General features: G+C 36.8%; 2 protein-coding genes across 4 annotated transcripts; both read right to left on the bottom strand.

Moving 5' to 3' along the window:
- Window positions 1–6,805: 6,805 nt before the first annotated feature.
- Window positions 6,806–8,681, bottom strand: LOC137959292 (eukaryotic translation initiation factor 3 subunit D-like). The gene has a single exon (XM_068806695.1). It carries the CDS (start codon window positions 8,598–8,600, stop codon window positions 6,897–6,899), a length of 1,704 nt encoding a protein of 567 aa, XP_068662796.1. The 5' UTR covers window positions 8,601–8,681; the 3' UTR covers window positions 6,806–6,896.
- A 1,324-nt stretch (window positions 8,682–10,005) lies between these two features.
- LOC137960309 (protein ABCI12, chloroplastic) lies at window positions 10,006–13,546 on the bottom strand. 3 transcript variants are annotated; one of them, XM_068807896.1, is made up of 8 exons: window positions 13,174–13,546; window positions 12,901–13,017; window positions 12,461–12,691; window positions 12,121–12,285; window positions 11,770–11,845; window positions 11,421–11,485; window positions 10,357–10,523; window positions 10,006–10,255 (listed from the first exon to the last, which is right to left on the bottom strand). In XM_068807896.1, the coding sequence occupies exons 1-7, from the start codon at window positions 13,525–13,527 to the stop codon at window positions 10,371–10,373; spliced, it is 1,161 nt and encodes a 386-aa protein (XP_068663997.1). In that variant the 5' UTR covers window positions 13,528–13,546; the 3' UTR covers window positions 10,006–10,255; window positions 10,357–10,370. The 3 variants fall into 3 exon arrangements, with proteins under 3 accessions (XP_068663997.1, XP_068663998.1, XP_068663999.1); XM_068807897.1 differs by having other exon boundaries at window positions 10,006–10,064; XM_068807898.1 differs by lacking the exon at window positions 10,006–10,255 and having other exon boundaries at window positions 10,379–10,444.
- Between the last annotated feature and the right edge of the window lie 102 nt (window positions 13,547–13,648).

Below are 13,648 nucleotides of genomic sequence, written 5' to 3'. Positions count from 1 at the left end.
TAGATTTCGGTCTCTGTCATCTGGCAGAGCTAAACATTGTTTCTCCTTTTTTTAGCATGACCATTGACTCTTCCAAGATCAATATCTCCTTATAAAAAACTCAGATCAAGAATTAGATGAATATTTAAGAAAATATATTTAAAGATATTTCTTTTGATATATAATTTTCCATTTAAAGTCTCGTTCTTGATAGAATCAAATACCTCGCAAGTTGAAGCTTTTAGGTGCTTCTTGAACCTTTTTTTCAATCTGACCTTTGCTGCTTCAAATATTGATTTCTATTTATAGATAAATCTGATTGAAAATTGGTTGATTACGTAAGAGAATAGAAATACACATACTTCTTTTGATATATATTTCTCCATATAAATTCTCCTTCTCGATAGCATAAAATACCTCGGAAGTTGAAGCTTTCTGCTGCAGCTGCTCGAACCTCTTTTGCAATCTGACCTTCGCTCATTCAAATATCAATTTCTCTTTTTAGATAACTCCCATGGGAAAATATAGTTTTTCCTTGGAAAGTAAACTCAAATATCTTTCTGTCAATATATAATTTTCAATATGAAAATCTCAGTATAGAGGTGAAAAATGCAAAGAAATCTATGAGTGTAGGGACTCAAAAAAATAACTACGAACCTAGACTTAGGGTTTAGGGTTTAGAGAAAAGGACCTCATTATCCTTGTGGGTCAACTCACAGAGCCTGCTCTGATACCATGTTGAATTTATGAAAAGAGAAATACTTCATCGACTTCATTAACTGATTATAATTAGAGTACATGAACCTCTATTTATAATAGAGGAAGGTAGTAGAGTTTAATTACATAAAACTACTTTTGGCCCAATTACACCCAAAATCTAACACTTAAGGATAAGACTTAGCATAATTAAATAACTCAATATAAATAGAAGCCATACATAACTCAAACTAGAACTCTTCTATGATGTGACCATAAGATAAATATGTCAGCTCGTGGTTATCTTTGTGAGTCCTTCTTGATCTTCCAACCAGCTTGTGGTTATCTTTGTGAGTCCTTTTTTATCTTCCAACTTATGTGATAAGGATGCTCTCGTGGTAATCATGTTGGGTCCTATTTCTTATGTGCTTGGGCCCATCTTGTGGGTCTTCCTTGGTAATGTGACTTATCTTATAATACTCTTAGACATGTGAGCCTTCCTTGGTCGAGTGGACTAGAGCCCATATTCCAACAAGAGTGATTTACTTAAGATTGTCACAATTTACTTCAGACGCTTATCCAACTATTTGAGTTGGTATCAGTCGGTCAAGTGATTTCGTATCATCTGGGATCTTTTAGGACACTTGACCAAACTATCTCTAATAGTAGATGAGGAAGATAATTTTTATAAAAAATGGCTTAAAGATGATATTTTTGTCATTAGTTGGTTGATAAATAGTAAAGAGGAGAATGTTGCAAATAATGTTGTCCTCCTTGAAACGACTAAGCAAATAATGGATATTTGTGCAAAACTATACTTTAGCACCGACAATTTCATAAACTATATGATGTCTTTCAAACAATGTTTAATACAAAACAAGGGGAGAATTTGCATGAGTATATGCTTGATTTAGAGGACTTATTCAGGAATGGAAGATTGCTCAGCCTTACTATATTGGTATTTCGGTTTAGGAGAAGCAATGGGAAGTTTTGGCAACTTCTATTTGTAAGGCTAATATCAAACCGTATCTAAAGGTGACAAAATTTCAACTTCTCAGTTCCGCTGCTCTTCCATCCTTTGATGGTATAAGTCACATTGCTATGAATTCCATATCCCTCTTCCACACCTCATGTTGAGATACCATCAACCATGTACTCTAATAATAGGGGTACAAAGTCAACTAATAGTGGCCGAGGGAGAAATTCTAGAGGTGGTAGAGGACGAGGTAGTAGAGCTAATTCAAGCTCTTCAAGAACTAATAATCGAGTGTGCACTTACTATGGGGATATCAATCACCTAGTTCATACAGCTTGGAAACTTCATTGTAAATCGGATTGGGTGCTAGCCAATCAAGCCTCAATCAATAATAGTGAAAAAATAAAGAGAAGATCGAGACACAAAAAGGGAAGAAAACAGTATCAGATGATGACTTTGAGTTGTGTTAAAGAGCAGGTATAGAATAGTCTTACATGACTCTCACATTAAAAAGTCTCATAGAGCCAGAATTAATATGGTGGTGTCTAAGAATAGTCTAATGGAATGAGGTTTCACAGAAGAGCCTGAGCTAAAGATGTTTTAGTTATGCTAGTCTTCTATTTATATTTAATTGTTCAATTATTCTAGGGCTTATCTTTTAGTGTTTAACTTTGGGTGCCATTAGGATAAGGGTGGTTTAATTGTAATTAGATTCTACTTTTTTCCTCTATTGTAAATAGAGGCCTATTGTACTCAAATTACAACAAGTCAGTAAATTTTTTTCTCTTTTCCATAAATTCAACATGGTATCAGAGCGGGTTCTTTGAGTTGACTTGTCAACCCATAGAGAAAATGTGATTTTTTTTTATCTATTATCTCTAGTAGTTTAGGTTCACATTCAATCTTTTTTCTTTCTTTCTTGTTCCAGTACCTGTTGTTTTATTGGTGTTCGCACCTCCATATTAAACTTTTCATATTGAAAATTATATATTTATGGAAATATCTTCATTTCTACTTTCCAACATAATTTTTTTTTTCAATTGGAGTATTCTACAAAGATAAATCAATATTTGAAGCAGCAAAGGTCAGACTGCAAGAGAGGTTCAAACAATAAGAGAAAACTCCAACTTACGAGTCATTATATACCATCAAGAACGAAAATTTATATGAAGATTTATATGTCAAAATAAAAATATGTAAGTTTATTTTCTTACCTATCCAACCAATTCTTAAACTCAGTTTTATATAGGGAGATATTGATTTCGGAAGAGTCAATGGTCATACTGGCCAAAGAAGAAAGCATACTCAGTTTCACAAGATTAAAGAGTCCAAAACATATTTTTTTATCTCAAAAGACACATATTTTATGAAAAAAAAATTATTCTTGGATAAAATGTATCAAATTTTATTTTCAAAAGAATAAAATTTCATGCCAATCTGATGTATATTTAATAAGATATTCTCATTGGAGTCAGTAAGGGTCAAACTACATAATGAAGAAAACAAAGGGGTTATAAAATAATCAAGAATGAAGATTTTTATGTCAAATTAGGTATAAATTTAAATATATTCGAGTCTAGTTTCTTGAGAAACAAACGATTTGTGATTCTGAGTATATTTTTGGATATATCAATGTCAAAAGTACCAAAGGTCAGTTCTAAAAAAAATCTCTCATTTTTTCCTATTTTCTCTCTTATTATCTCTCCATGCATTGACATGAGTTGAGTTTCATTTTCTCCTAAAATCAAAGTATTTTAGCCAAATTTATTTTATAATAAGAGAGAGTTTTGGTCAGACTTAATCACTCCACGATGTGTTCATTCAAGGTATGTAATATCTTGCTTCAATGTTGTTTTCAAGTTTTGTATTTTTGTTACTTAGTTGTGTATTTTTCATAGTTAACTCCGAAAAATTGTGGTCACCCAAAAAAAAAAAAAAATTGAACTTTGTCAAATTTATTAAGTTCTATATTATAGTCTCCCCTAACTTTTTTTTTTTTAAAAAAAAAAAAAAGGTCACTTTGGAAGTATGAGTGTTGCATAATCACCTCCTTTCGGTTAAAGTTGTTTTCTTCTAATATTTCTCCAGTTTATCATCTTGTATTTTTATTACTTTAGAGTAATGCCTAAATCGACTATTTAAAAAGTACAGGAGTGTGCCCAACATTCAACTTGGGTTAAGTCTTTTATTTTTCACCCAAGAGGTGATTTATGTTTGAGTTACCTTTAAAAAGTGAGTAGTCTCTTTGTTGTGCCCTAAAGTTTGACCGATTTTTCATCTTTAAAATTAAGTGGATTGTGTTTCAGATTATAACCATTTTTATTAGTATATAGAGCTATGTCGTATGCCTAGGAGTGATTTTCTTCTCCTATATTGTGTTTTGTCCAAGTTGGGTCTCTGTCATTTTTATCACTAGCTTGAGGAGGAGAAATACAAGAAGTATAAGAAATAAGTATTTTGTTCCACATGTTGTGGTAAAATTTATGTGACCAAAATATTCAAGAAATGGAGAACATAAAAAATGAAGTTTTTGCATCTACGAAGATTTTTTTTAGCAAAATAAATTAAAGATCCAAATTGAATTTTTTGCATGTTTGGCAACTCATTTCATTGATGATGAATGACTTTTACGAAAGAAGACCCTTGTATTTCAACATGCAAACACTCCACATACAACTAAAGTTCTTTACTAAATTTTGAAAACCCAAATTTATAGTTGGAACTTGGAATATTAATAAGAAGTCGTGTGCCATCATCCTTGATAATGCCTCTACAAGTTATGTAATGGTTATAAAAATTGAAAAATTGCTTGCATGACAAAAAAATTGTTGATATATAATGGGTATTTTTCTCATATCTCGTTTAGTGTATATATTTTAAATTTAATTGTGTAGGATGTTTTGCATACAATATCTAATTTTATAGAGGAGGTTAGAAGGATTGTTATATTTGTGAGAAATACTCCTAAAAGGAAAAAAAATTGAAGAAAGTTACACTTCATGAATATTTACCTTCCAATAAAGGTATTTGTTGGGATGTACCTACACGATGGAATACAACTTTTTTAATGTTTAAAACTACAATGGATTTTAGAAAAACTTTTACTCGTCTACGTGATATTGATTTTCAATATGTTGATTACCCTTGTAACGATAAGTAGAAGGTCTCTAGTTACATAATTGAATGTTTGAGTATTTTGCAATGCTTCTTAGCCTTTTCAGATCAATCTATGACAACAAATTTGTATTTTAATGATGTTTGTACCATGCAAGTATGAGTGGATAAACAGTGAGTATTAGTGCACTAGAGAAATGGTAAGTGAGATGATGACTAAAATTTTAAAATATTGGGAAGAGTGTCACTTGGTAGTCATTGTTTTTTTATCCACAATTCAAGATGGATTATATTAAGTACATATAGGGGACAATTGAGGATGATGCTACAAAATCCCATGTTTAGAGGGTTCAAATTTTTCGGTACGATCTTTATTTAAAATATTCTTCCAAGTTTTGTCCATTTGTTTGTGTTTTTGCTGTAACTAAGAATCAGGGGAAGCAAATTGTTGATGAGAAAGAAGGTTGTGAAGCAAAGAAGCAACTAAGAGAAGGTTTTGTAAAACTCTTGAGCATTAGATCATATGAGGGAACACAAATGAAGATTTTTATTTGGATGAGATTCACTCCAGATGAGGCTAGTGTTGATGTGTTGTTGTGGTGGAAAAGTATGGTAAAATTTTCAATTCTTTCAAAGATTGCGAGAGATATTTTTGCAATTTAGTTACTAGTCTTGCTTTTGAATTATCTTTAAAATGGATTCTAGAGGTATTGATGTGTACATCAGATTGGTTCCCATCTTTGAAACAAAAATTACTAGTCTTCCTGTTGAGTATTTGAATATTATGTGTTGAACTTTAATAGGATCTTAATAGTTCCTGTTCCTTTAATTTTTCTATTTTAATCATTTTCTTCAATTTTTTAGATTTTTTTATTTTCAATTCACCTTTTTATTACAGGAATTCGTATCTAAATATTATCCAGATCCAGATACTATCTGAACAGATAAATATTCGAAATCGAATCATATCCAAAATTCCCAGATCCTATTCATTTACACCCTTATGACAAATACATCAACAAACCCTTGTAATAGACATTAATTAAAAGGCTAGGTTCTAGAGAGAGAGAGATAAGGACTTACTTTGCAGAGAAGAATTTGAAATCATGCAAAAAAGAGAGGACAAAGCAGAAGTTGAAATCATGCAAAAAAAAGAGAAGAAAATAAGAAGTTGAAATCATGCAAAAACAGAGAGGAGTCCAGAAAAAAAGAAGTAAGAGAGACCAGAAGAATACAGAGTAATAGGAAGAAACTTAAAAAGATAAACGCTTTGCTTAATTAGTGGGAGGAGGTGAATACTGAACATGGTGATGGGTGTTGGGTTTCTTAGTTTATCCATCTTCAACAGTTCATTTAGAGTTTCAGGGTAAGAGGTTGGACAGAGTATAAAATTTATCTGCCACAGTACTATTGAATTTTCAGAAAGTGAGACTTGACTATATTAATGGTGACCACATGTAACAAATAAAAATTATTCTCAACAGTTTCTTAGACCACTTTCACCCCTGTGCACTCATCATCAGCACTTCAGCAGCAGACTTGATATAAACTAAGACAATTCTCAACACTTCCAACTCCACAGCACACTGGTTTTGAAAAATCCCAAATTCAGTTGATGTGGAAAATCTCATAATCTTTCAATAACTTTTCAATCCAATAAGTTTCCCATACCTTTCCTGCTCACCAGGAACATCATAAGTTGGTAGAATTCCACGACCCAGTAGTGCATTATTATCATGTTGGTACTTGCTCATCTTCTTTACTCACCCTGGTACTATTTCCCATCTTATCTTCTTTTTCTTTTATTAGAATTTGATAAAGTTGCACAGCCATTTACAATTTGTTCTAGTGGAATGTCACTCGGAAAGATGAGCAATCAACAGATTGTAAGCAGTAGCAACATGAACAAGTAACAGCAAACACTCAGATCATAATAAACAAAAAACTGCAAGAGTAAATCACACAAAAGAAAAGAAGACAACCAACAAAATAAACAAAAATATTATGAGAATATTGTGAACCAACTACTGCAAAGAAAACTTGTCAATGAAGATAGGGGAAACCTCAAAATTAGATAATAAAGAAGTCTTTAACAAACCTAAAAATCGGTTCCACATTCAAAATTATTGATTCACTGAGCATCACCGTTAGTTTCCTTCTCTTCGACCTCATTTTCTATGGCAGCAGGCTCCGCACCAGTGGCCTCCTCATCAGCCGGTGGCTGTACTTGCTCATCTTCAGGCAACGGTTCCTCCACATAATCATTCTCAAAAGCATCCGCTGGCACCTCATAGATCCTTACCTGCGGCTTCGAAGGATCCTTCACAAGAACATACTTCCCTTCGTTCAACTTCATACATAAATCCACAATCGATTTCACAATGCCCCACATGTTTGAGGTGTTCAAATTTATCTGTGTAGCAAACTCCCTCGGCTTATAACCCACCACACTCAAAATCAGATGATTATAGTGGTCACGAGGATGGACTCTTGACACATACCCAAGCTTCATAACATCTGCACTCGCTAGAAGTGCCTGCGCTGTCCATTTCGCCAATTTATTTGCGTTATTTTTCAGTTCCGTGGCCAAAACAGCTCCCTTTTGCGTCTCCAGTTTCTGCCTCCAATCTACCCCGGTATATTTAGGATCAAATTCGTTAAGGGCATTCAAGGTCAAGAAAGCCCTCTGTCCCTTGATATCTGCAGCACTCTGCACTTCGCACCTCGCAACCAAATGCATATCATCATCAAGCTTCCATCTACGGTAACGATAAGCCACAGAAGCCACCTCTTCTCCCTCAGCAGCGAAAGGATTAGGCTCTTCAAAGGTCACCTTGTTACCATCCCGAACCAAAACCTGCTGCGAGAAATTTTGGTTGATGTATGCGGCTTCAACACTGAGAGAATAGGCAGAGTTTATGTCGTCTTTAGCCTCAGGAAGAGGTTCCTGCGAGGTCTCGTTCACGGACAAGAGATCGAGCTGTGACCCATCACGCTTGTCAAAGAATAGCTTGTTTCCAACCCTCTGGATCACGATATCCCACGAATAAACAGAACGCGGCGCACACATGAGAGTGGACAGGATAGTATCTGTAGCAAAAACTGTGGCTTTGTCCTCATTCGCGAGCCGACGGATGACGGGATCATCAGTGGTAGTGACTTTGAAGAAATTACGATTCTTGAACCTCTCGAGACGTTTTTCGTTTTTAGGGTTGATACGATCGAAAGACCGATCGTAAAACTCGAGAGCACCACAGATAAGAAGATCTTCGGGTTCGGGGACAGAGAACGAGAGCTTGGAAAAGGTAGAAAAAGGGATCTGATCAAGCATTGTCCACTCGGGCTGAATTTCTACAGATGATTTTAAGACAGCGGCTTCGCGACGTGGCTGGTTAGATCCCGACCGATTGAGATTATAGAGGCGGTCTCTCCTTGCGCGCTCCTTCTCGGCCTCACGCTTACGCGCCTCGACCTCCTCATCTCGTCGCTGTGGGAGTTGCCGCTGCTGCTGGAAGCGCCACCTAGGGCCAAACTTGGGGCGCGGAGGGGGTTTGCCGTCGACAAGACGGAAGCTGGAGTCATCGTCGGCGATGAGCGAAGGATCGTCTAAAGTAAAATCGAACACGGAATCTGCGGGATTTTTGGCACGACCAGGGTTGTTGTACGTTCGAGTCCAGTCCGCGATTCTTCCGATCTTTTCAGAACGAGAGAAAGGAGCAAATGGGACATTGTTGGGATGGTTGGAGAGGAGCTGGGAAGCCGTTTCCGGCGGACCCCAACCGTCCGAATTGAAGGGAACGTTTCCAACTTCAAATCCTTCGCCGCCGGAGACCATGGTGGAAGAAGAGAAGGAAGAGTAGAGTAAGGTTGGAGGCTTTAGGGTTTTAATTCTACGGAGAGAATGTGAGGGCAAGGGGATGCCGCAGGGTTTTCAACGTCATGACGTCCGATTGTTTCGTGGGCCCAAATTCCTTAGGTCCAAGCCCATCTACTTCAATGTCTATGTGGAGTTCACATTTTGAGGAGAACAGAGCTTATATAATTTTATAATAAAATTAACGAAAAAATTAGGCTTTTATTAGTGTAAAAAAACTAATAAATATGTTCTGCTATGCTTCAATTGCAAGAGAAAAGAACTGAATAGCTAAATAAATTTTGGTTTGGACTAATTACTAGCTTTTATATCCAGAAGGAGAATTTTCCAAGCCATTTGTGTATTTTCTAGTCTGCAATCTCAAAAAAGAAATAGTAATAATAAAGTCCAACTTGCAGGCTTCATACAAATAGACTATCACCATTTCTTTTCACATAGAAATGTGCAATAGTCTGATGGATTGTCTTAGTTTGAACCCTATTTCAAAGCATACCATGTGAACTAATCTAACAAGCACAAGAAAAACAAAAATGATCACCCAACCAGTTGAACCAGTTTAGACTGGAATCAGGACATCTACTGGGTCAATGTTGCAATTTTTTGAGCATGTGTTCACCCAACTGAACCAGTTCGGTCCAGGCCGATGTCTAAATCAGGTTTTACCATTACAATAAAACAAACAATAAACAAAAGGATCATCTGGAGCAAAAATGTTCACCGTTCTCCGAACCACCAAACCTTAACATATCAAAGATTCACTTGCTAATTGGAGGGTCTCACTAGTCCAACCAGGATTTCCAGACAAAGTAGAATTGTTTGTATGACCTGCATGTGATTTTAGGATCTTGTGCCATCAAGCAGATTATCATCACCAGCAGAGACATAAATCTCTGTTTCAATTTGCTCAGTGTGGGTAACCTCTGCTGACACATACACTGTCATCATCACTTGTTATCAGCATCAGCAACCAGTCAACCGATGTTTGTGCCACATATACCAATTCCTCCACTTGAACATCTGGTTTTAGTTGATTTGTCATCTTAACTCCTTTCATCACCACTTCCTACATTTTCAACCTTCCTCCGCATCTTGCAGTCCATCATCCAACATCAAAGGAAAAAATGCCCTTCTCACAAGTGCACTACTAAGTCTATCTAACATGTCTTACACGTGCTTTTTTTATTTTTTCTTTGAACAGCCCTTCATTTTCTTCATATACTAATGCTACTCCTAAGTGTTCTAAATGTTTCTAGTGTCTTTCCTCATCAGGTGCCATTCATACCAATTAACGGCGATGTCAGTATCTTGTCTAGGAAAGCTTGAAATCATGCAACTGCCACGCAATTTTTCTAAGTTGACACTGATATTCCAGCATAAATGGTCATTTAGGACCTTCCCATGAAAGCTTTATCCAACTTGCATACACTACAGAACAGAGAAAAAACAACATAAATGTGTTGGAAGAAAACAGTATTGTCAACTAGAACATATAAAAACAGTTTTTCTTTTTTGAAAATAGTCAGGATCCTGTGATCTGCCCTTTCACGACTCCAGCCGTCAAAAGTCCAAATCACGATCAACATCGTCTCCAAAATCCCATTGAAAAAGGAAACTGACTGTAAACAATCATGGACCATGTTTGAAGCATGTATAACATAAGGTCAGGAAGAGCAAATTACAATTGAAATAAACATGCATAGAAGTAGTATTAACTTACTGAAGATCAAGCTATCAAACAAGAAAACGTTCTGATACAATAGATGCTCCTATCAACCCCAGAAGGCAAAGCAGGGAAATCATATCTGCTGCACCAAAGGAAGAATTTGAGAAGAAATAAATCTTGTGTATGTTGCTGTCCCCTCGAAAACCTCTGACAATCATAGCCTACCAAAAGATTCAACTTTCTTCAGTACAGTTATATTTATTTACAATAACATACCAGCGAAGAAATAACAAATAGGTCCACATGCAACTCCATTGGTTGGATATCAAGACTCTCATGCTTTGTCAAGCCATCACTTCTTGGGGAGAACAACTCACAAAAACAATCAAAATGAGGTTTTGGAGTTAAATAGGAAGCTTTGGTAATTTGATAACATGAGTTTTAACTCTTTTTTTGTGGTAACTTGATAATTTAAACAATCAGCCCACTATTTATTGGGAAAATGTTCAATTTTAATTTGATAAAATAGTTCTCAACATGGAACACAGTTTCAACACCCAGAAGGCTATATCTTATGATGAGTCCCGGTTAGTCCCACATCGGTTAGCAAGGACGGTCTTGGATGTTATATGAGAGGGTTTGCAAACCTCTCCCTACGAGCTAGCTTTTGGGGCAGAGTTAGGCATGTTCATATTATTTGGTATTAGAGCCATGCCTTGTCTGGTCGTATGTGGCTGGCCGATGGACCCATACGCCATTTCCTTGTCATGGCCCGTACGGTGTGTAATATCCGTGGCCCGTGCGGTGCGTAATATCGCCACGTCGGCGTGCAGTTTAAAAGGGTCAGGTATGACGAGTCCTGGTTAGTCCCACATCGATTAGCAAGGACGGTCTTGGATATTATATGAGAGGGTTTGCAAACCTCTCCCTACGAGCTAAGCTTTTGGGGCAGAGTTAGGCAGGTCCATATCATCTTACTCATGCAATGTTTCAGAACAAAATATCCTCGAGAGCAGAGTAGATTAAATACGAAAGTTTTTCCTTGGAGATGTAAATCTCAAGGTGGGTCATGCTGAGTGTAAACCATTGTAGATTATGAGGGCTAAAAAAGTTGAAACCTGTGATATCTGCTCTGCATGCTTGAATATATTTGAGAAGATCCGCCGAACATACATAACAAAAACTGCAAATAAAGCACCACAAAATAAACAGCGAAGATGGATTATTAATCACAGCAGCCAAATCTATGGCAAAATCTGCAGAGAGGCTTGAAAAGACAACAGTACCACATCTTACTTTAGACGGAAAAGAGATTCTGACATTGAAACAACTTGAAGAGGCAGGGAGAAATCATTTTGACAAATATAAGGTAAATTTTTACAAATATCATTTTCAATTGGGATATGGGCGAGATTGGGTTTAAGTGTGAAAGAGGTTAATTATTTGGATTCAGCATGCTCTACTTACTGTCCAGTGTTTCCATGACTGTCAATTGCTCCCAATTTATTCTTCGAGATACAATTGCCATGGCAGCATTACGAACCTGACAATGTAAAATGCTCCAAAACTTTAAGTGTAGAAAGACAGCACTACATAACATAACCAACCATCATAACAGAAAATATATCCGGTAATTGCACTAAAGGCAAACAAAATCAACGGCTACAAGGGCCAATGCAGCTGCCAAGACAATACAGTTTCAGATACCCCCGCTGACCCCATATGTCTTCTTGTCAGTCTTTCACCAATGCATAAGGACTATTCTTCAGACAAAAGAATATCTTCTAACTAATATAACAAAAGTATGCTAAAGTTTACCTCGTCAAAAACAATACTAATGAACCTCAAAGAAAGTAACAGTGTGAGAATTATCTCAGCAACTGGAACGCCAACAATTTTCAGAGGAAACATAAACCAATGCAAAGCATATGCCAGTTGTTCTGATGTTGTGGTTGTCAAGCAAAGACTTGCACTTTGGAAGATCTGAAACAAAGTGGAAAAGATATTTGAAAATCACTTGCCATTCAGAAGAAAGTGTAGCCTCCACCCACAGAACCGAAATAGAGGATTAGTGCTAGACATATGGAGGTAAAACAACATCACGGATGACCCCTATCTATTTTGAGGTCAGAGATAAATAGACAAAGAGCAAAAATACCGTGAAGGACAAGCAAGCAGATGTGCTTGCCACTGATAAACCTTTCCTTGTAAGTTGCAGAGGTCCAAGCTTCAGAATTGAGTATGAATAACTACCCATTGGAAGCTCTGGTAATCCCATCATACTTGGTGGAGGAGTCCTTAACTGGACGAGGGGCGGCGCACCATCAGAACCCAATCCCAACATTAGGAACAATATCCCGGACAGCAAAGCGACTCTGCCAAGTTGGTCCTACAAGCAGCACAATGAAAATTCATTAAGGAAATCATCGAAAATTCATTAAGGAAATCATCAAGCGACATCCCAGAGATGAGCAATCAGCAAGCTCACAAGTTAATTTCTTCATAAACTAAAGATATTAATATACATAAAATCTTAACAAAACATGAAAAGATATAAAAGATGACGAGTCATGAGAAATGTGTTAGTACAATTCGTACCGTCCACACATCTTTCGGTAGAATCCATACTGACATAAGCGCGAGAAAGACGACTAATCCAAAGCGCATAAAAATATGGGACCTCGACGGTAGAACCACCAACGCCAAAAGCCACGCCTGCAATACGTAGTTCAGCATTTGTTTTTAAGGGCTTGAAGCACAAAAAGTCGCAAATTTAATTCCCTAGAACAGCTACTGAAGAAATCAGTTTCCATAAAAATGATACGAGAAAGTGGCTTGAACACAAATGATGCACCGCTAGTAACGAATTACCAGTTTCACTCTGGAATCCACAGTATGGAGAAATGTAACGGGCGAGGAGAGGAATTGGGCAATGGGACTTGCCATTGCTCCGGCAATCAATCTGAAAACTCTCTCTGCCACGGGTCCACGTGGAAGCCACGTCGACCACTTCCCAGTCTCGCCATTTCCGTTTGCCACTGACAGAATTCGAAGGCTTTTTCTCCTTGCTGGATTGAGAACATTCCGACTCCATGAAAGATGGAAGGACGTAGGCTTGGGAGATAATAAAAATGGTATCTCGTGTCTGAAACTCGGGAGAATCGACGGGTGAGCGGAATCGGATAGAAAGGAGACTGTTGGGAAAGAACAGAGCTTGCAGCTCATGAGTAGCGAGATTTAGGGGTCTTCGAAAACAGGGAAGGGGTTGCGGCAGGTAGACCTTTAACAAAATGCCAATGTTGTTTCTGTTTTTTTATATATTAAATATTAAAAACTTTTAATTGAG

Source organism: Aristolochia californica, unplaced genomic scaffold (assembly GCF_029961685.1).
Source record: "Aristolochia californica isolate CCGP_79_NKW_82.1479 unplaced genomic scaffold, dmAriCali1.0.hap1 SCAF_3, whole genome shotgun sequence".
In the NCBI taxonomy this organism is placed as follows: Eukaryota; Viridiplantae; Streptophyta; class Magnoliopsida; order Piperales; family Aristolochiaceae; genus Aristolochia; species Aristolochia californica.
The sequence above is the reverse complement of the archived record's forward strand: the minus strand, read 5'-3'. Positions and strand labels throughout refer to the sequence as shown.